Source organism: Panulirus ornatus, chromosome 17 (genome assembly GCF_036320965.1).
Source record: "Panulirus ornatus isolate Po-2019 chromosome 17, ASM3632096v1, whole genome shotgun sequence".
NCBI lineage: Eukaryota > Metazoa > Arthropoda > Malacostraca > Decapoda > Palinuridae > Panulirus > Panulirus ornatus.
Window position 1 is genome coordinate 2,041,554 of NC_092240.1, and position 23,307 is coordinate 2,064,860.

The 23,307-nt window shown below is 44.4% G+C and overlaps 3 protein-coding genes across 3 annotated transcripts; 1 reads left to right on the top strand and 2 right to left on the bottom strand.

The window, feature by feature from the left end:
* Positions 1 to 446: 446 nt before the first annotated feature.
* LOC139754456 (serine/threonine-protein kinase SBK1-like) lies at positions 447 to 2,773 on the bottom strand. The gene is made up of 2 exons (XM_071671729.1): positions 2,524 to 2,773; positions 447 to 2,287 (listed from the first exon to the last, which is right to left on the bottom strand). The coding sequence occupies exon 2, from the start codon at positions 2,283 to 2,285 to the stop codon at positions 1,200 to 1,202; it is 1,086 nt and encodes a 361-aa protein (XP_071527830.1). The 5' UTR covers positions 2,286 to 2,287; positions 2,524 to 2,773; the 3' UTR covers positions 447 to 1,199.
* A 3,384-nt stretch (positions 2,774 to 6,157) lies between these two features.
* Positions 6,158 to 21,789, top strand: LOC139754500 (serine/threonine-protein kinase meng-po-like). Its single transcript, XM_071671781.1, has 3 exons — positions 6,158 to 6,229; positions 18,989 to 19,300; positions 19,653 to 21,789. The coding sequence occupies exons 2-3, from the start codon at positions 19,276 to 19,278 to the stop codon at positions 20,753 to 20,755; spliced, it is 1,128 nt and encodes a 375-aa protein (XP_071527882.1). The 5' UTR covers positions 6,158 to 6,229; positions 18,989 to 19,275; the 3' UTR covers positions 20,756 to 21,789.
* On the bottom strand, positions 10,604 to 12,610 carry LOC139754502 (serine/threonine-protein kinase meng-po-like). The gene is made up of 2 exons (XM_071671782.1): positions 12,283 to 12,610; positions 10,604 to 12,065 (listed from the first exon to the last, which is right to left on the bottom strand). Exon 2 carries the CDS (start codon positions 12,061 to 12,063, stop codon positions 11,011 to 11,013), a length of 1,053 nt encoding a protein of 350 aa, XP_071527883.1. The 5' UTR covers positions 12,064 to 12,065; positions 12,283 to 12,610; the 3' UTR covers positions 10,604 to 11,010.
* Positions 21,790 to 23,307: the final 1,518 nt, after the last annotated feature.

Consider the following 23,307-nt stretch of genomic DNA (forward strand, 5'->3'; position numbering starts at 1 on the left):
ACCAACTCTGTCAGTAAATTTAGTTACTCAAGAGAGAAAAACAGACATCTCGGTTTCTTTGAAGCACATGATATAAACTCTTTTTTCACCAGGGTCAACCCACTGCAGTTTTCTTAATCAGACTTTCCTGTAAAATTTCCTCGGCTGTATTTTCCCTGCATGATACATGGTACTCCTCCTTAGTCATTATAATGCTAGCTGTTATACCAGAAAGACTGGAGGACGGGAGGCGCCTCCTGCCTAATCATCCAGTAGAAATTAGGAGCTCAGGATGCCATGACTGTTTCCCTAAACATAATCTCGTCATGGACCATCAGGTCTTCTGTTATTTGTCCTTCCCTTGCACTCCCATATATCACAGATCCGAAGTAGATTAAAGAACAAAATTGATCTCAGGAAACAGAAAAGTATATGTATAACTTTGATGAAGGATAAACAAATGACCATTTGTATCATTTCTTTATTATCACTAACTCTTTAGGAATGATCTAATGCTAAAGTTCTTCTGGTTTATCTTCTCACACACAGTATAGATGTCAAGTAGTGAGACACCAGTAACAGCGTTGGGTCACTTCAGAAAAGGACAAAGTTAATCCTGTCTGTCAGTCTTACTACACAATATTGGCTGTAATATTCGCCATCTGACAGACACCATTAATCATAATAACCTTATGAGATAAATAAAAGGAATTTTTGAATCTTACATATTGGAAATATTTTGGAAATTGAATAAGGACATCAAGTTATCTCTTGATCTAGTGTTGTCTAAGCTTTACCAAGTGGAAAACAATCATCTTTACATAAATCTTATGTTTGAATGAAGTCCAATCAGTTTCTCAAGTATCTGGGACATCAAATGAATTAAAGATAACTATGAATAACGGTGTTTACTCCTGCATTCACACCCAAGTGGAAAATGCATCGACCTGTCTGTCTCTTAAAGGTACATTCCACAACTTGTCGATGAGGACAGCCTCCGAGGGCGAGATGTCACTCTCCAGGCGACCTGACTTTCTGTCCAGGCGGCATCATGCCAGCCCTTGACGCCATCCACGACTCTCCCCGCCGGAGTACTTGCTTTGGTCCCTCGTCACTCAATCGAACGCCAATGTTCTGAATGCGGCCAGGGTGGGGTCAGCACCTCGGTCACCTAGGATTCAGTTCCCGCGAGTCATCTGGAGTCGAAGGAAGAACTGTCTTCATACTAGGTTCACTATGTCGATGGCCTCGACCTCAGCAGCAAACCTCACACATCGCCTGCTCTCCTTCTTGACGGGTTCTGGCTGAGTCAGGTAAGAATGAAGTAAGTCAACCATTTTCTTCTCGACGAGTCTCTGCAGTGACCACATCTGTCCCAACCAAATATCAGAGGAGCACTTGTCGAACGAAATACCTGGATGATCAACTTGCAAGAGCCACGGATCAGACAAGTACTTGTATACCTCCTCCACACCGTAGCGCTTCTCAGGCTTGGGTTCCAGTAGTCGTCGCAGGAGGCGAAGAAGACGCGGAGTGAAGCACTTGAAGCGTGGTGGCATCTTAGTGGTCTTGCGCTTGAGCCAGGCCACCCAAGACTTGTAGTGGCGGTCTGTGATGTCGGCTGAAGACCAGGGATAAGACCCCGTCAGGCACACGAAGATAAGGATACCAAGCTGCCAGGCGTCCTGGGCACTGTGGACATAGTAACCCTCGTTGTACACGGCCAGGCTCACCTCTGGTGGCGCCCAAGGTGACCGAACCTTCAACTTTTTCACGAAGGCTCCGACCCGCTCAGCGTTGCCGAAGTCGCCCAACTTGACCCGTGATAGTCCGTGGTCAAAAATGAAGATATTCTCCAAGCAGACATCACGGTGAACCAGTTCTTTTTTGTGTATATATTCCAGTGCGAAAACAACTTGTTCTACCACACGTTTAGCCCGTTTGTCACCCACGCCGCCTCTCTTCACATGTTTCGACATATCGCCAACTGGAGCAAGCTCTTGTGCAAATGCGTAATAGGCTTCCGTAGCGTATGCTTCATCATAACAGGTGACGATATTAGGGTGAGGACTGAGGTAGGAGTTGCAGTAGAACTCGCGGAGGAAGTCTGTCTTCTTCGTTGTCTCTTTCTGCACACACTTCAGGGCGACGCTGCTACCAGAATCGAGGCGTGTGGCCGCGTAGACCTTAACGTTGGTGTTCTCCGCCAGGAGTCGCATGTCGGAGAACAGGCGGTCCATCTCCAACGTAGCCAGCTCCTGCATCTTGGTGCTCAGAGACTTGAAGCTGCTGATAACGTCGGCCATCCCTGACAAAGTTGATAAAGATCAGGTCACGCTAAAGGTACAGACGATGGAAGTGACAGTAAGTCACGTGACTTTGTTATTTCTAAATTTCTAAACAACTAGTGGAATACTTTATTACATAAAGTTGATTTTGTGTACGTAATGAATCAGGAGAAGAGGTTACAGTTATCACTGCATCTAGGATGATTTCTCATGGTATGGGAACCTACTTGACACAAAACTAGGACGAGACTCTTACCTGGTAATTTGTTGGACAAGAGCAAGTAGCGAAGATATAGTCAAGGATTATCACTTGATGTGCGCAATGGTGTGCACTATAAGCCACAAGACGAGGTCTTGTATCAACACTAGCAGTAGACAAACAATGATGTACAAAGTAATCCACAAGATGGAGGGGTCTCGTACCACTGGTAAAACACTCTGCACACAATAAGTTCACGAGGTGGGTCTCGTATGTGTCACGAGGAGTGCTGGCTTCAGTCTGAGACAGGTCCACCACCTCCTGTGGCTATATACCCTGACCTCCGTTACATCAGAGATGAATTTAGATTACACCGTAGCGGAGGGAAAAAGTCAGTTCCCTCAACATATTCTGGGGAACGTCACCATGTGTGGAGTGGGAGGAGGCCGAGGGCCAACAGTTCTGGCAGTCTGACCTCGGCTCGGGAGTATACCCTCCCTGTACTCAAGCTTTGAAATTCGATGTTTCTCTCCTGCTGACGTCTATACAACTACACCACCATTCGCTGTAGTCCTGTCTGTCTATACTTCATTATCTATCGACTTTTCATATCCTCTTTACAGTAGATGAAGGATGAAAGCAAATGAAAATAAAGAGATGGCCAAATATTGGCGCTCGTCGCCAACAGGCGGAGGTTGCCAACGCAGGTGCCTGACATTGAGTGGGTTCTCAGTATAGGCACCTATAGTCCGTCTCACAGCAACTCTTGGTCAACAGTAGCGACACTGTGATCTTCTTAAATAATCACTAGTCTCCTTGAGTCAGTGTTGAGGCTCTGAGACGGAGCCTTGACAAAAACCTAGCGCATTAGTTAGCCAGCGACGAATTCTAGGCAAATGTAGCGCCCGTGTGAGGTTCATCGTAGTGGGCTGGCAGCAAACGAGGACCTGAACACGTACATACCCACCGCCCGACCACAAGACCAATCTTGCAGGGCCTGAGTCACGTGCGTGTGAACACACACACACACACACACACACACACACACACACACACACACATCAGAACATTTTGTACCTGCAAAGGTATGGACACTTCCTCATACGATGTGCCCATGACAGAAGGCAGACGATGGTGCGACAGACGTATGCGGAAGCACAAGCAACTCAGGGACATATACATAGCACATAGCACAACAACATCACACTTACTGTCGAATACATGGACATATTCATAACTCATTCATATATATATATATATATATATATATATATATATATATATATATATATATATATATATATATATATATATATATATATATATATATATATATATATATATATATATATATATATATATATATATACATATATGATAGAAACTCATATGTAGATCGATATGCATACGTTTAGTATACATGCATAGGCCCTGAACACTGTTAATGTATTCACTTTGACGTACACACATAACAACACACAGACACTGACTGGCTGACACATGCATGGGTATGAGAGACCAACATTCGTACATACAATGATCATACTGCCTTGACAGGTTGGTTCTTGCCTGCCTCAAAGGATATGAGAACATAACGTCAATATCAGGTACCACAACTCACCACCACAAAGCACGTCATGTCTTCCACATCTCCACATCACAAAGAACGTCATGTCTTCCACATCTCCACATCACAAAGAACGTCATGTCTTCCACAGGAAAGAGTCATCCCGAATTACAAAGTCCACGAGTGAGTCCTGCAGGATTCTACCTCCAGTGGCAGGAACCTTGCACCAGGTCACCTAACCACCTACAACAACCTCCAGTGGTAGGAACCTTACACCATTTGACCTGACCACCTACAACAACCTTCAGTGGCAGAAACCTTGCAACAGGTTACCTGACCACCAACAGCAACCTCCAGTGGTAGGAACCTAACACAGAGCTACCTTACCGTCTCCTGCAACCATGAAAACTATTCAAATCTCAGAACAAAACACGTACCATCCCAAAACAAGAACCGCCCAGAAACATCCAAGAAAGTTTATAAACCTGTTTGGTGGCCAGGCAAAACCTGTGACCTTCGTTCAGAAGTGACATAAGCCGTTGTGACCTCCAACAGGTTTGGTCAAGGTGAACAGACCTACTGGTTGGGTCATGTAATACAACACATCAGGTCAACATGCAACAAATCCCAGCATCCTCCACCGACAACACATAGTTAATAGAAACCAATTCACAATTCGAGCAAAACTAAGGATCACGAATGTAGCAAAAAACCAAAAACAAAATCCCTCTTCAAACATTTACATGAGACCGAGCAATGAAGCTGCACACTAAAGACACCATACGACAAAGTTCATCCAAGGGCAGAACTAGAGGTTGGGTCGAGTCAGCTCGGGCAAAGCAGGTGATGTAAGCTTAGGTAACGTGAGCCAGTCTCCTCACTAGCATGATGCAAGTTTAGCTGACGACAGCCAGCGGCCTCACTGCACATCTCGCCAGTGTACACCCACCCAAGGAGATGCAGCGGGAACACCTCTGACTCGAAGACTCCCTACGTCTGGTGTACGACGGACGGAAGGTTCCTCTCCAAACTGAAACCTCATACTAACAGATATACGCATATACATATATGAATAAATGTATCTAAAGATATATATGTATGTATGTGTATATACATATGTATCAACAGATACAGCCGGCCCAAGATTTGTGTGTGTGTGTGTGTGTGTGTGTGTGTGTGTGTGTGTGTGTGTGTGTGTTTGTATGTGTGTGTGTGTGTGTGTGTGTGTGTGTGTGTGTGTGTGTGTGTGTATGTGTGTGTGTGTGTGTGTGTGTGTGTGTGTGTGTGTGTGTGTGTGTTTGTATGTGTGTGTGTGTGTGTGTGTGTGTGTGTGTGTGTGTGTGTGTGTGTGTGTGTGTGTGTGTGTGTGTGTGTGCGTGTGTGTGTGTATGTGTGTGTGTATGTGCTCATAAAACCACAAGGTTGATATAATGATATACATCATAATGATATACATGCGATATACAAATACGAAAACAAACATTGCCAACGCTCTTGAGGTAAAATTTACAATACGAATATCGAGAAAACTGTTTCAGGTGCATAACACATTAGCAGGGCGGACATAACACGAAGTTGTTGTACTAAGTATCTAAAAGTTTGATAAATCTGACTTACTGGGGATGGTTGATCACAACATCTCTGTAGGACTACAACCTTTGTGATGGATCACAACCTCTCTGTTAGCTCACAACGACCACAGCCCTACCGTTGAACCACAAACTTTATTTTAGATTACGTTTGTATTGTTGAATCACAACCTCTCTGTTGGACCACAACCTCTCTCATAGACCACAATCTCCTGTTGAATCACAACCCGGGCTGGATCACACCCTCCCTGTTGGACCACAGTCTTTCATGCAGGATAAACAAGAAAACAACTGAAGCCAGAGGGAAGGCGGGAGAGGCGCACCGGTTCGTTCCGCTGTTTCCCAGTAGCCCCGGACTCTGAGCCAAGACCTGTTGGCTGATATACTTGGTCGTGGCTTCTGCTTACTACAGGTACGGACGGGAAACCCTGACTTGTTGTTCTTTGTATTAGTTACGTGATCTTTAGTAACCCTGACGGGCCACCCACTACTTAAGCTTGTGGTAAGCTTAGTCAGCTTAGACTGCCCGTGCAGCTGGCGGGACGCGTTACGCGTCACAAGGAGGACCATTTAAGTGAATCTAACTTCATCTGTGTGGTAATAAAAGGTGGGTTCACGCAGGAGACTATGTTGTAACAGTGTAATGAGGAAAGTAAATGAGGAATGTTCTCCACGATGAGTACAGTGAGTGGGCATCTGAGCACAGAGGACTAGTGCCTATACAGGGAGAGGAAGACATATGAAGAAGAGGAGTTCCCGGTGGGGAGGTACTGAGACTGATTGCATGTCCGAGAAGAAGAGGGTTCCCCTCAGTGGTACAGATAGTGGGAAGCACTGAAGAAACAAGTAACAAGTAGAAGGTCAGGCAGTAACAACAGGAAGGTCAGGCAATAACAACAAGGAGGTCAGTCAGTAACAACAGGAAGTTCAGGCAATAACAACAGGAAGGTCAGATTGTAACACATTCACCCAAGAGTTTCTAACCTAACCATGGACCTCATCTGCTCTGCTGCTCACCTTCACCTGAGATTTGCTATGTAAACACTTCTGGGAGTTACTGAACACTGTAAACGATTTATATCAGAATTCATTTTCGGTATAATGATACTGATTTCTTATCAAACTTTCCCAGAAATATTTACGTCAAAGTCATAAAGAAAATACACATTTCTCGTACCATCTGGCCCGCAAACATGGTGCACTTCCAACCCAAAACATTGTTTCTCCCAGAGAACACACAAACATACTCATGAAACACAGCTCATAGATTAACCTGAATTGACCATAAACCAAACGCATTCTTATACAGAGCAGCCATAACAAAGATACATAAACTTTCCCCCGACACAACAGTTCACACTGACAGTCAAAACGTGTCTGAGGCCAGTAAGTATTCCCCTGACCAACAACATACCAAAATCTCACATAAAACGCTTCAGCCCTGATGCACTTCAAGGATGCATATGCCTTCAGCTACTTGCTGCATCAATATAAAAAGAACATCTGAACCCTGCCCAACATATATAGTACCCATCCTGAAACGTTCCAAAGATCCTAAACTTCCCCTTCCTCCTATCGTCTTATATCATTACAGTCAATAAACAAACTCACCGAAAAAAAAATTATCCTTAAAGGAATCAAACAAGATGCACTCTCACCCGCCCAGCAAGGCTTTAGACACAATGATTCCACTATTACATCGCATACAGACCTCATCACACAACACATCCTGGATGGATTCAACCAACCACAATCCCCTCTTGCACTACACAAGTAGCAATAGATATCAACAAAGCGTTTGACGCTTGCCCGACACATCTTCACACACAAGATGCTTGACGTCACACTCCATAAAAAGGACAAAAGATGGTTGCTAATTTGATAGGTGGCCGACAAGTTATGAACAAAGGCTTCACCTCCAAAATTCTCAAATTCTATGGTGAAATTTTCCCATGAAGAAGTCCTCTCACCGAACCTTATTCAGTCTCTTCTAACTAGATTTCACAACACCTCTAAGCTACCCTGTGAAAGTCCTCTCACATACAGACGACCTGACAATCACATCACAATACCCTGAAACAACTCAAGCAACAACAAAAATGCTATACCACATGACACAGTTTTGACAGTGGCTCACTTAGAATGTCTCCATCCCAAGTTAATTCACCGACATCCTCTTAGCTCTAAACATACACAGATACAACCTACATCTTCCCATTACCTGTATAGTAACCTACTCCCACTTACAACTTCAACCATATCACGTACCAGGTACAACATAAGACATACGGTATTTTCATCCTACACCAAAGTAGACCATTAACAAAATAAAGAGCCTCAAAAAACTTAATGGCACAAATTTTAGACAAGAAAAGAATTCCATAAGATTCTCGTACAAACTGTTCACCTGCATCACCTTAAACTACACTTTACTTGAAAGGTCATCCACCCTTTTAAAAGCAAACATAACAAGAGAGCAAACTACACATAACACTGCCCTTAGACTCATCATTGGCTGCCAAACATATGCACACACACAGACACACACACACAGACACACACACACACAGACACACACACACACACACACACACACACACACAGACACACACACACACACACACACACACACACACACACACACAGCACCCGTGCAACGAAACAAAAGTATACCCAACACAGTCTCACCTTGATATGCTCGACACCCGGAGTTTTGCCACCATAACCTCACCATAACATAGCAACAACAACTTCCATAAAGAGAAAAATATTTTTATTCCTGTATCTCTAACAATATATGATATACTCACAGATCCCCGTTCTCCCAACAAACACTGACGTTGACAAAACACATACACAGAATAATGACTCGATAAGCATTAAACAACCGACCTCCCGGCCAAGCTTTGGTTCTCCCCTACCATACACACCAGCGGGAAACTACACTCCTCAGGAATGTACGAGTAACAATTTCTCGTTTATTCTCAGACCATCATTACTCTCTACAACACTACAAACCTCGATTCAGTATATCACACGACACATCATACCCAAAGATGTGGCTTCCAGTCTGAAAACTTACTCCTAAATTGTCCTGCACTCACTTCACACACAGGAGCACACGTCACCAGGGGCCCATTGTGTCGACTGCCCCTAAGAGGAGGATGAACAGTTGGGTTAACTGTGTACCGGCAGCCGCGACCAAATTTCCAAGCGATGCGGACCTTGAGCGACCCGTGAATGTGACACGATCACCATCGTTAACCGCTGCACCACGGGGGCCCATTATCTATCTACCTATCTTTTTATCGATCAATCTATCTACCTATCTATCCATTTATATATTCATCTATCTATCTATCTATCTATATACACACACATATATATATATATATATATATATATATATATATATATATATATATATATATATATATATATATATATATATATATATATATATATATATATAAAACCAGACCAGTTCTAAAATGAAAGATGAAGAACCAGTTACAGCTGGAGGAGGAGGAGGAGACCTGGACAAGTGGGGTATATTTTCAGCCAAGTGTTTCACTGTGTAAAAAAAAGAAGAATGTGAATTATTCTTGTGTGAGCCTGAGATCAACCAGTTCACACCAGCTCGCCTGCGGTCACAAGCCTAGGTACTGATTCTAAAGCACAACATGTGGAAGACAATGCAGTAGAAATAGTTCATATTCGCAGTGAGCCAGCGGTCATCCAGCGGTTATAAGAAATACAGTGTTCTGAGGGACGCAAGGTTGGTTTTTTCATACCAAGATGCATACACTTGCTGACTCCCAAGTAACCATGATCACACAACTTACAGATTTCATACGTCGTGTTGTTATAAGACTGAGTGCTGAACATCATCGTTAAACTGACCCAACTTTCAGCTATAATTCTTCCATCAAGTTTGATAAACTTATGATAAGGTTTTGTGATAAGTTTGAATGTGTAAAAAAAAAGAAATTCCTTCATACATTCTAATATTTTACGAAAGATCTTAGACCTGTGTTCACATGTACTGTCTGGTGTACTGGCCATCCTTACAGCTCCCAGGAACAGTGAGGCCCTAGCTTCACCATAGCCTTGATCTTATCACTGGCTCACCGCTTGACAACGATCAAGACAGAGGAACCTCCGGAGGACTGCTACCTGCTTCAGTCGCTCCTCAAGACGTGACCACAGTCGGTTGTTGCCCGTGATGGCTCGCTCTTCCAGAGGTACGAAGTCAGACGCTGGCTGACGCTTGTGCTTGCTTGCCTACCATGGTGCTGCTACATCAGGCACTCCCTGTGTGTGGACCCAGTGTCATTGTTGCTCATTGTTTACTTGTCATCCCAGCACGCTGATTGCCTGGCACACCTCCCGCTCCTTAACTCTCTACCCAAACTGCCCGGGCCAAGAACCTCCTTCAGGACGATAACTTTATAAGGTAAAAGTGAATAATCATTCGAGAGTATTCTGTGTTTAGCTGTTGTGGAAAATGCAAAAGGAATCTGGAGTAGAACAGAGCAGCATAATTACAGTACTAACGTGTAAAGCTGTTGTGTTTTGTTGAGTTCCATATTGTTTGACGGAACATGTTGGCAGGGGTAGAGGGTATTGTTTATTTCTTTGTTGTCCTCCAGACCAGAGGCAGGAATGGGTATTATTGCTTTTCGTATTGTCTTCTGTACCAATGATACAGGTAAAGCATTTATTTCGTGTCAGATATATGCTGCCCAGAGCAGGCAACAGACGACATGATCTTAGATAAATGTTTGATTGTGAATCTGATTCGAACTGTGTGACCCACTGTCTAATGGAACCATCATAATGGCTCATGATGATCAGGCAAGTTACACATACATACTTAACTATCGGGATTATTCTCACTACACAAAAGTTACAAAAGATTTATTTTTTCATGTGATTCATAACCAGTGTTTCACAGGTTGTATGAATGAACACCATGAAATAGGTCAACATTCTTTTATTCCAAGAAATTATCGTACATATAATACAAAATAGACTGTGTAAAAATATAATGCATATGGTCCCATATTCCTGTCTAAACTGATAAGGTAAACACTGACCAGTTTAAGTGAGTAACAGTTACAGTATAACTAGAGAGACGTGGGTAGAATCACTATAGTAAATGTTTTCCTCAGAAGACTATACCAAGCACAGGTGGGCAGACGTCATGCCGGGACTCATGTTGATCTGACGAGAATCTTACGGTACCTCGTGTAGGTCAACAACCCCAGACCACACTGGCTCTAACTCCGGTTCAGACAGGTGGCAGACGCTGGCGAAGACTTGTCGGCAATACTTGAGACATCTTCAAAATGATTTCAGAGCCCTTGTAGTGGTGTCGACGAAGAGCTAAAAGAAAAGTGAACGTCTCTTGTGGTCGCTGTGATGAGAGTCTGACTGATGTATAAAGGAATGCAACAACTCTGCAAGTTTATTTTCCAAACGTCCTAATAGTGACGTATTTTCACTCGACTCGACATCTGAGGAAATGTTGTCTGTTGCAATGCCAAACTGATCCACTCCTTTAACGAGCCAGGGATCAGACAGATATTTCTGTACCTCCTTCACACCGCATCGCTTATCAGCTCTGGGGTCCAGCAGTCGTCGCAGGAGGCGAAGAAGACGCGGAGTGAAGCACTTGAAGCGTGGTGGCATCTTAGTGGTCTTGCGCTTGAGCCAGGCCACCCAAGACTTGTAGTGGCGGTCTGTGATGTCGGCTGAAGACCAGGGATAAGACCCCGTCAGGCACACGAAGATAAGGATGCCAAGCTGCCAGGCGTCCTGGGCACTGTGGACATAGTAGCCCTCGTTGTACACGGCCAGGCTCACCTCTGGTGGCGCCCAAGGTGACCGAACCTTCAACTTTTTCACGAAGGCTCCGACCCGCTCAGTGTTGCCGAAGTCACCTAGTTTGAAGTGTGATACGTCACGATTATAAACGAGGATGTTTTCTATGCAAACATCACGATGAACTAGCTCGTTCCTGTGCATGAATTCCAGTGCCTCGCCGACCTGTTCCGCCACACGTTTGGCCCGTGTTTCTCCTATGCCACCTTTCCTGACAAACTTGGACAGATCGCTGACTGGAGCAAATTCTTGTATAAACGAATAGGAGTCGAATGTTTCAAAAGCTTCGTCAAAACATTTGACAATGTTAGGATGAGAGCTGAGGTGGTAGTTGTAGCAGAACTCGCGGAGGAAGTCAGCCTTCTTCGTGGTCTCCTTATGAACGCTTTTCACAGCGACGATACCTCCAGTCTGGAGGCGTCTGGCGACATAGACCTTGACGCCGGTGTTCTCAGCAAGAAGTCTTACGTCGGAGAACCGGCCGTCCATCTCCAGCTTCGTCAGTTCAGGTGTCGTCATGCTTGGGAACACAGAGCTGCTGCGGTTGCCAGCCATCTCTGAAAACAAAGCAAGAATCTGCTGTCAATTTTCAAATGTTAATTTGATTGCTCTTTGGTTTACGAGTCTCAGGACTAAAAGAGCATCGAACACTCTTTGACTTTAATGAATGCTCATATGAGTTTCATATAGTAACTGTGATGAAGTAGTAAACGAAGATCCCTAAATCTAAGTGTATGACTGGAGTAGTCCAACACATCAAGGGCCACAACTCACCTGGAATACTAGGCGCGGGCGGCCTCTGTACTGAAGCTATCTCAGTGTTCCCAGTGTTACACTGTGTTGCAGGTGTGCCATCCACGATCTACAAGTCGGAAGCTTGTGTTGTTGCTGTAGTACACGTCGGTATACACTACAATCCAAGAAGATAGAGGCCTGTACAGTCACTGTAGTACACAGCGGTGTAGTACACTGTCGTTCATAAGGAAAGGACTGGTAGAATCACCTATACACAGCAGTGTAGTTCACTGTAATCCATAAGGCAGAGACGAGTGTGTCTCTCGTCGAGGCTTGGGTTCAGTCTGAGGACTTGGCGATCATCGCCTTCAGCTTTATACCAGCACCTGCCCCTCGTGACGTCGGATGTGAATTTTAGTCTACGCCAGACCCGGACAAAGAGCCGGTTCTGCTGAACACCTGGTTCCTCCACTTGAGTATCTTTCCTGTCAGTGTTATGGCAGATCGTCTCTGTGTGTGGCTTGAGTATGCCAAGGACCAGAATCATTGCACCAGTCGACTGCTTTGTCCATAATGTTTGGTATGAATCTTAACGTCCATGTCCAGATTTTCCCTCATGTTTTTTTTTTTTCTTTTTTTGTTCTCAATTTTTTTCAGTGTTTATTCTGCAAATAAATACTTAATGAACTAAACTTACAGACGTTGAGTCATGAGTCTCAGGGGAGGAGGGTTTATCTGTCACGGCTGGCGGTAGTGGGAGCGTGACCAGGCAATGTCAGGTGGGCGGCCCAGCCTCACATATGGTGGCACTGGCTGGCACTGCATCTCTCTCTCTCTCTCTCTCTCTCTCTCTCTCTCTCTCTCTCTCTCTCTCTCTCTCTCTCTCTCTCTCTCTCTCTCTCTCTCTCTCTCTCTCTCTCTCTCTCTCTCTCTCTCTCTCTCTCTCTCTCTCTCTCTCTCTCTCTCTCTCGATCAATCAATCAAACTGTTTTGATCATTTTCTTCATAATTTTGTGAGTTATATCAATGCGTTTTTTTTCCTTTTCCCTTCTTTTGTCTTGATGTCTCACTCCTGAGTCTAAACCTTAGTTCAGTCAGTGGACAGACGGCGAGATGATAAGAGTTTCACTCCTTGATCAGACCAACACGACCCTTGAACACGACAGGACGACCCTTGAATATGACGGTATGACCCTTGGGTAAGATGACCTGACCTTTGACCATATCCCATAGAGGTCAGGTCAAGGCGGCCTCATCAGTTCCAAGAATTTTACCATTGTCTTCAGGAGGTTAGATACATAAGCTATGTATGTACGTATCAACACGTTCTCCTGACAGCTCCTTGATGGTGCAGACTTTCTTGATGTGTCAAGTTCTACGAAACCCTGTCCGGCATCGAGGCGAGTCCCCATCCATAACCACCGAGCTTTGTTTAGCTGCTCAGTACGTGATGTGCGGCCGACGCCGGCTCGTGAGAGAAACATGGTGCAAGTGCCAGACGGGATGTGACTTGTGCCTCGTAAAACTCTCTCAAGCTCTGGCTTCCTGGGACATGGGAAATGCCTGCTACAGCTGCCAATTTCCTCAGTGCTTTACTGGTCAGGTCGTGCAGGAGTCTCTCGTCGCCACCTGGACGTCCAGTTTCATATCTTGATTCCCATCGTGGCGGTTCTCCCCTCTGGGTAACGCAACAGCACCACCAACCTCGACTGTTACGCCACATTAGTTTAATAAGTGACGCATTATATCCCCAGCAGCAAGGTAACGTGCCGGAGGCTGCCTCGGGATGCCGTCTGAAGCCGTCGGCCGCTGACCGTGTCCAGTGCGAGGCTCTGTGGTTTTTATAATGGTGGGTTACAACATCGTCATCCACGTTAACACGGGCGGGGGATGGTGACGCTCGAGCCGGAGCCAGCCAGTCTGCCAAGCCTTGGACTAGCCTTGCCATCCTCCCTCCCTCCCTCACTCCCTCACTCACTCCCTGGCCTTAATGATGTCAGGCGACCTGTGGACAAGATATGAGGCTCGCAGCTCGTTCGTCTCTTCTGACAACTTGGATGTAGTATATAAAGATGACCTTAGCGGCTTCCCTTTCATGGGTCTGAGATTAGCAATTGGGCAGCAAAACAGGAGACAAATGGGCTGGTTTTTCTCAGTCGCAGCGGCCACAATTGTCTGCAGGAAGGCCTTTGCTGGTGTGGTGTCACAGGGTATGTATCCTTGTGGGCACACAAGAATGTATAGTCAAGGTCCAGAGAGTCAGAGTTTCTTTTTCTTATGTTATCTACCTTTCGAAGATAAACTGAATATATATACAACAAATATATATTTATTTCATACATATTAGTCATTTCCCGCGTTAGCGAGGTTGAGTCAAGAACAGAGGAACTGAGCCTTAGAGGGAAAATCATCACTTGGTCTCTTTCTCTGTTCCTTCTTATGGAAAATCTAAAACTGGAGGGGAAGGTTTCCAGTCCCCCTGCTCCCTTCCCTTTTAGTCGCCTTTTACGACACGCAGGGAATACGTGGGAAGTATTCCTTTTCCCCTATCCCCAGAAATATACAATATATATATATATATATATATAGAGAGAGAGAGAGAGAGAGAGAGAGAGAGAGAGAGAGAGAGAGAGAGAGAGAGAGAGAGAGAGAGAGAGAGAGAGAGAGAGAGAGAGAGAGAGTTGTGCGCAGGAGGATGGATGTGCTGGAAATGAGATGTTTGAGGACAATGTGTGGTGTGAGGTCGTTTGATCGAGTAAGTAACGTAAGGGTAAGAGAGATGTGTGGAAATAAAAAGAGCGTGGTTGAGAGAGCAGAAGAGGGTGTTTTGAAATGGTTTGGGCACATGGAGAGAATGAGTGAGGAAAGATTGACCAAGAGGATATATGTGTCGGAGGTGGAGGGAACGAGAAGTGGGAGACCAAATTGGAGGTGGAAAGATGGAGTGAAAAAGATTTTGTGTGATCGGGGCCTGAACATACAGGAGGGTGAAAGGAGGGCAAGGAATAGAGTGAATTGGATCGATGTGGTATACCGGGGTTGACGTGCTGTCAGTGGATTGAATCAGGGCATGTGAAGCGTCTGGGGTAAACCATGGAAAGCTGTGTAGGTATGTATATTTGCGTGTATGGACGTATGTATATACATGTGTATGGGGGTGGGTTGGGCCATTTCTTTCGTCTGTTTCCTTGCGCTACCTCGCAAACGCGGGAGACAGCGACAAAGCAAAAAAAAAAAAAAATATACATATATATATATATATATATATATATATATATATATATATATATATATATATATATATATATATATATATATATATATATATAGATATAGATATAGATATTCATACCCGTTCGCCATTTTCCACATTACGGAGGTGAAGCCAGAACAGACGGAGAAAGCCTCATTCGTTCACATCCATATTTAGGCGAGGGAGACAAAGGTGAGTGTTAGTATTACAGAGTTAGTTTATCAGTGTACCTGGGAAGGTGTACGAGAGGGTGCTGATTGAGAGGGTGAAGGCATGTACACAGTATCAGAAGGGAGGAACAATGTGGTTTCAGGAATGGTAGAGGATGTGTTGTTCAGATGTTTGCTTTGAATAATCTCTCTCTGAGAAATACCTAGAAAAACGTATGGATTTGTAAGTGGCATTTAAGGTGTTACGAATGTGTGGTATGAGAGAGAAGCTACTTAGAGCAGTGAGAAGTTCTGATCCGAGGAGGAGAGAGAGGCAGTTCTGTATTCTGTTGGGGGCGGGGGATGGGACCTGGGAGGTGAGTCACTTGCTGCTTGCTAATGGCATGGCTCTTGGCAGAGTCAAATGAGGAACTGTTGAAGATGGTTACTAGGTTAGGGAAAGTGTGTGAAAGAAGAAAGCTTAGAGATAATGCGAGTAAAAGTGAGGAAGTAGAGCGTTTCATGTACCTAAGAGAAGACATGGTATTCATGGAAACAAAGAGACATAGAGTGAGTGAGGGGGTAGAGATCCTGAGTTCAGTGAGGAATGAATGGTAAGAGAGGTTACTCGGCGAGGGCAAAGATGAGGATGTCTGATGGTGTGGTAGTCTCATCGGTGTTGTATGGATGCGAGGCGTGGGCCCTTGATGAAAGATTACGGAAGAGAGTAGATGCGTAGGAAATGAAATTACTGAAGACAATCTATGTTGTGAGGAAGGTTGATCGTGTGAGAAATGATTAGGTAAGACAAAGGTTTGGTAGTAAGAAGAATATGTATGAGAGAGCTGGGGAGGGTGTGCTGTCATGGTCTGGACATATTGAAAGAGTGAGTGACGAGACAATAACTAGGAGGGCATACATGTCGCAAGTGAACAGGGAGAAGGTGAGAGCAGAGGATGAGATGGATAGATGGAGTTAAAGATGCTTTAAGTGTTCGAGGGCCAAAACGTGCAGGAGGGTGCGAGTCATGCCGAAGAAAGAGCGAATTCCAGTGATGTGACATACAGGGGGCGGCGTGCTATCAGTGGGCATATGAAGTGGTCAGAGGAAACCAAGATGGTGGGGCTTCGCTGTAGGTAAATGGCTCTGGTTTCGGTGCATTATATCTATCTATCTGTCTATCTATCTATCTATCTATCTATCTATATATATATATATATATATATATATATATATATATATATATATATATATATATATATATATATATATATATATATATATATATATATTTATATATATATTCATGAATCAGAAAGAGCGATAGAGTGAGATAGACAGATAGACAAACATAATAGTAAGTGTGTTAGTCAAGGTATAAACATTGACCTACTAACCTTGCCAAGGTTCTCGTGTTGATTTGGCATCACTGTTCTCCCCCATTAGACCCCCCTCCCCCAACCCACGAATCCCCCCCCCCCCCGCACCGGACTACCCCGTCCCACGCCTCGCCCTGGCACCCCCTGCACACCACAGTCGACAACCCCGCAATGGGAGGCACGTGTCGTGGACAGCAATCTCAACACCCCACGCGCTCTCCTGTCTCAGAAAGTTAATGACCTTGAACCTTTAATCAACCCCTTGAACACGATTGTACAACCTTTGTGAACGATGGTACAATCCTTGAGTACGATGGCGTGGTGTGTGACCTGACCTGACCTGAGGGTAGTGCCGTCGTGCTTAAGAGGTTAATCCAAAGATTCAAGGTCATCAACTTCAGGAGACAAGGAGGAATGAAAGTGGTATACACGACACGTTTCTCCCATTGTGGGGTTGTTGACTTGATGACAGCTCATAAACACGCACATGACAACAAAGACCCCAGGAGAACAATATATACCTACATATACTCGTTATATTTCCTGAAAACCACACGAAATTTGAAACACGTTCAGTTCACAAGTGCAGTTTCATTTAATAATCACATCGTCAGGGGAGACACAAGACTGAAACCGCCCCTGATGATGTGATCATGACACGAAAGCGCTCTTGTGAACTCGTAGTGTTTCATTTCCCTCGTGGTTTTCAGCGAATACTAGACCACGAATACCACTGCGACCTACTGCAATACGCGTTATTTGCACTTCTCGACCTCTGTAGATACACAGAGGTGCGTCTGTGTGGCGGATAACGCTGTTCCTGACTTCCCCAAACATTTCGTAGAAGGGTTGTCAAGGCCGGGCCTTACTATTTCTACTCAGTTGCTACTTTCTTCTTTCTCGTAACTGTTGGCAGTCCAGTGGATACACTTACGAAGGTTAAGTTCTCGCATGTGAGTGACTTAAGGTAAAGTATATTTCAAGAGGTTAGCTACTCGACTCTGAGTTAAGCTGAGGACTCTGAGAAGAGATCTACTACTACTACTTCCCTGGTTCTCGTATCTGTTGTTGGCGCTCCACACGAGCACTAGGTACTCGTGTCTGTGTGGGTCGAAGCTGAAGACTCGAATCTTCACGACAGTTTTCTTGTGCCTCTGCTTCAAGTCTCCTCTCTCTCTCTGCTACTAACATGGGGAACAGCTGTTAGATACATACATTATTATGTGAGGTACTGAGAGAGAGAGAGAGAGAGAGAGAGAGAGAGAGAGAGAGAGAGAGAGAGAGAGAGAGAGAGAGAGAGAGAGAGAGAACCACAAAAAACAATTAGGTACAATGATATAAAGAGAGAAAGAAGTGAAAAGAAAAGAGAGAGAGAGAGAGAGAGAGAGAGAGAGAGAGAGAGAGAGAGAGAGAGAGAGAGAGAGAGAGAGAGAGAGAGAGAGAGAGAGAGATCGTGTCAACTGTACGGTGCCATCCACCAGAATACCGGGAATTCCCTGGCACTGGTCTGATCCCTCCACCCACAGGGCCGTCGTGTGCGTTCACTTTACGTATTCATTATACTTCCTCTCGTTCTCGTCCCATTCCCCATATTGCATAACAAATACAAAATAACAGTTTATCATAGTCTGCTGTCCTGCTGGGCACTCATTATCCGAGTGAAATTTGTTTTGTTTTTTCCTTTTTCTTTTTTTTTTGTGTGTGTGTGAGAGAGAGAGAGAGAGAGAGAGAGAGAGAGAGAGAGAGAGAGAGAGAGAGAGAGAGAGAGAGAGAGAGAGAGGGAGAGAGAGAGAGAGAGAGGTGTACATTCTAATCTGTTAGTGTGAGCAAACGAGGGCAGCAATGCTTTTTACCAGCGAGTAGTCTGATCAGCTTCCCCACTGGCATTTCCCATCATCTTGGCAGAGGGTTTGTACATTACTAGGTACTAGGGTGTGTGGGCTTATTACCTCAAACTGTTGCAGGTAAGCTGAAATCACACCTGACGTCACCAGCCAGAGATAAAAGCCGCGGAGGTTGGCGCCAAGACTGCAGACTGAAGCCAGCCTTCCTCGAGAGACGTTCAAGACACCATCTTGTGGATTTACAGTGTGCATCAACTTGTGCCGCCAGTGACATCAACTTGTGCCACCAGTGAACCTTGTGGATTACTGTGCGCGTCGCTCTGGTATCAGCGTCGTGTTAGCTTCTAGCCTGTGAACTGCAGTGCACGTCTTCGTCAACCGCAACTCTGGATAATTTCTTCTCCAGGATGAACTCCTCAAGTTCAGCATTAGGTAAGTGTCCTGCCTTTGATCATCTTCATGGAGTGCCTTGCCTCAGGAGAGGCAGCTATGATCTTGTGCACGCAGACTGTCTACATCTGAGGCTCACTCTAACTAGATTCAAGTTGTTAAAAGAAGAGTGCAAGTGTCTGAGAGATATTCATATCTCATTCATGTATTTCAATTCTTATTTTTTTCATTTCAAAGCACATGTTATATTGAGAAGATTCCTTGAAGAAATAGCCAGTATTTTGTTTCTATCCATATATGATATGAATGAAAAAAGAAATCCAGTTATCTAACACCTATCTGCTGACAGACTGATGATGATAGATTATCTAATGATGAGTTTCCTGATTTCCAGATATGGCCAACGGCAACAAGAACACCAGGTTCCATGACATCAAAATGCTGGAGTTGCCACGACTGCAGGTCGATCGACAGTTCTTCGACGTTCGGCTTCTGGCGTCAGGCTGGTACACAAAAATCTTCGTCGCGAGACACGTAAAGGCTCAAGATAAAGTCGTCCTCAAGTGTGTCCAGAAAGGCACTACACAGAAAGAAGATTTCTTCCGCGAGTTCCACTACAATTACTACCTCAGTCCGCATCCCAATATCGTCAAAAGCTTCCATGTACCTTTTGACACCAACTCCTCCTACGTATTTGCTATGGAACTAGCTCCTGCTGGCGATCTGTCGCAGTTTGTCAGAAGAGGAGGCATTGGCGAGGAGAAGACAAAGAAAGTAGTAGAACAGATTGCGTCTGCGCTGGAATTCGTTCACAGCAAAGACCTAGTTCATCGCGATGTAACCCTAGACAACATCCTCGTCTTCGATGAAGAGATGTCACGCGTCAAACTGAGTGACTTTGGCAACACGCAACGCATGGGAACCTTCGTGAAGAAAGTAAACGTTCGTATCTCTTGCGCTCCTCCGGAGGTGAGAAAGGCCATTTGCGACGACGGATACTGCGTTCAAAGTTCTCACGACGCTTGGCAGCTTGGCATCCTTATCTTCGTGTGCCTGATGGGGTCTTATCCCTGGTCTTCAGCCGACATCACAGACCGCCACTACAAGTCCTGGGTGGCCTGGCTAAAACACAAGACCACCAAGGCTCCACCACGCTTCAAGTGCTTCACTCCGCGTCTTCTTCGTCTCCTGCGACAGCTGTTAGAGCCCAGACCTGAGAAGCGTTTCGGTGTAAAGGAGGTGCACAAGTTCATGTCTGATCCTTGGCTCGTGAAAGGGATGGATCCCTACGACATTTGCTTTGACGACGCCTCATCAGAAATCCTGGAGACAAGCGCCACCTCACTGTTCAAGTTCGCCGAAAAGAAGCTTGCTGAACTGCTACGAACTTACTTGCATCAAGCAGATCACTGTGGAGAACCCAGGCGCAGAAAACACGTACGATTTGCTCCAGAAGTCGAAGAAAATGATAGAGAAAGGGAGGCCACCGTCCCCTGAAGACATCTCCTACCCCTCTTCCTCTTCTCTGAAATCAATGTCAGTTAGTTGGCTGGTGACGCCTCAGTCGTTGACTGGTGACGGCCACAGGTGACCCAGAGTGTTGAACTACACAAGTTTGGCTTCATTGGGTACACGAGAGGGACGGCATGACGCCGCTCCCACCATTGCTAAGCCACCTTGACCTGGGAATGCCTGATCCCAGGATGTTGCTTGCCGAAGCTCACCTGATTCCCTCCTGCTGCTCACCTGAGAACACCTGACCTGTGGCTGCTGCTGCTGCTGCAGCTCAGCCTTGGCGTACCTCACAACTTGCTCTTCCTCACCTACTAACACCTCACTATCACTACCCCTCACCTAGAAACGTCATGTCTTTGGCTGTTGTTCACCTAGACATCACCAACCTCAAGGCTCTACACTTGGATACACATGAAAACTGGCTTCACCTGAAGAAAACACCCATCCCCGAACTGCGATTAACCTGAGCACACCTGGCCTCTGATGACTGCTCACCTAATCAAGACTTCTAACTGGGTGTGACAGCCCTGGTCGTCAAGTTTTCTGTTGGTGTAAAGTCAATGATCTGTTCACCATCTTTATACCACTGTTAAGAGTATATGACATAAGGATGTCAATGGAGAAGTTCCTTGTACCTAAAGAGTTAGAATCAATGGTTTTTACTCATATTTTTGTATCATTAGAATGTTTATTTTATATCCTATGATAAGATGCAGATGCTACAAGTAAAGGGAAATCATATATCTCCTGAGTCTCATGATTACCACAATGATGCAGTAGTGATGGTAGACTCATTGCTCAGTCTCTCAGTTTCTGTTATCATTTTGTTGATATTCAGAAGGTTTTCATTTGAGGCTATGTTAAAGATGATGGAATTCGCTTAATAGACTATTGTTTTCATCATTCATTGTCTTTTGTACAATGACTGTGGGAGAGTAATTCCCGGTTGTGTAGTGTCTGATGCGCCTGATTGCATGACTCAGGATCGTAAAGCAAAAATAAAGATGATATTTTCTTTACAACGTTTCTTCTATCCTTCACATAAACGTTTTGACTTGCAAACTTGTAACTTTTTCTGTGTATCTATTTTCATATCTTTTTGATTGCAAGATTTTCTTTTAATCTAAAAACATGATATACAAATGTTCAGAGAAATTATTGCCAGAAATCTTTCAAACATTCTGGTGATACACTGATGATAAAGTAACACTCAGGTAACAGGCTGGTCTTTCTGATGGAGCTTCTGAATGACAGAGTGACGGTCTACAGGAAAATACCTACGTTTCAAACTTTGTGTTGAGTATACACTTGGATACGAACACCAAAACCCAATATCACCAAAGGCACAGTCGAGGCAATCTTGAGCCATCATTAGAAGATGATCAGAATTTGATCAAGGTTAAATCATTAAAGCTCTTTGCCAAAACCCAAATCCATAACGCAACAATCTCAATCATCATAAGACGCACCACGTATTTTTCCCCACGTCAAGTACGAGACATTTGTTATCTCCTTAAACGTTCTCTGAGGTGAGAACGCAACATCTCCAACTTGAGGACATGACCTGAAGCGTGTACACATTAGACATACAGATTTACACACATTCAATGTACAACCAAAACACAATGGTTTCCTCGCAATGCACGTTTCCCAGTTTTCAAGAAACGTAAAGATGGAATACTTAAGAGACGCATAACACTTCAACTGTATCAAGAAGAATCATTTTTGCTGATGAGTTGTGATAATTACTCTCTGAACCGTTAATGATGTCCATCAGGATCTCATATCGAGTACTTGTGTCGAGGCAGACTTCCAACCCGCTAAAGCCGAACTACCGAACGGTCTCGAACTTCGAACATACGAGGCTGCTGGATGGGTGCTTCTGGCATGGTGATTTTTAGCCCCGAGTACAGGGACTGCTGGATATTACCCTCAGTTCAGCAAGCTCGAGCACCTGACACTAGGGCTACGAAACAAATGGCCCAGGGAACAGAGGGTTTCAACTCACGGCAGCGCTGTTAGTGAACGGCACAATGGGTTCGAATCTCCTGTGTTAGTGCTAGTGAGCAGTGGCCTTAACATAGTGTTCTGTGTTGGTACCTGGGAATCATGCATAGTGAGAAAGTATGTGGGATTAGATTTGTCTTTATTCGTTTGGTGGATGTAGTTTGACTTTGATAGCCTTGATGACCCCTAGCAACCCAATCAATCAATTGTATTTCTTTTAGAGAGCATTTTCTATTTTCTAAACAAGAGTATCATAAGAAATCAAAATCAAGAAGTATCCTGAGATTATAACGAAACAGTTCCGTCTGTGAAAAGTTTTTTCATAAACTCAGAATTCACTAAGTATGTATATTGTTCGAAAGTTGCTTCATTTAACCAATTTTTGGCAGTATCTCTTCAGGAAAATTAATATACCTACCAAATGATAAGTATTTAGTCTTTGTATTGTTCACTACAGTATAACCTCGATCTAACGGACATACTGTTGGTGATAGTGTCCGTAAACAAGATTGTACTTTAAATCCGGA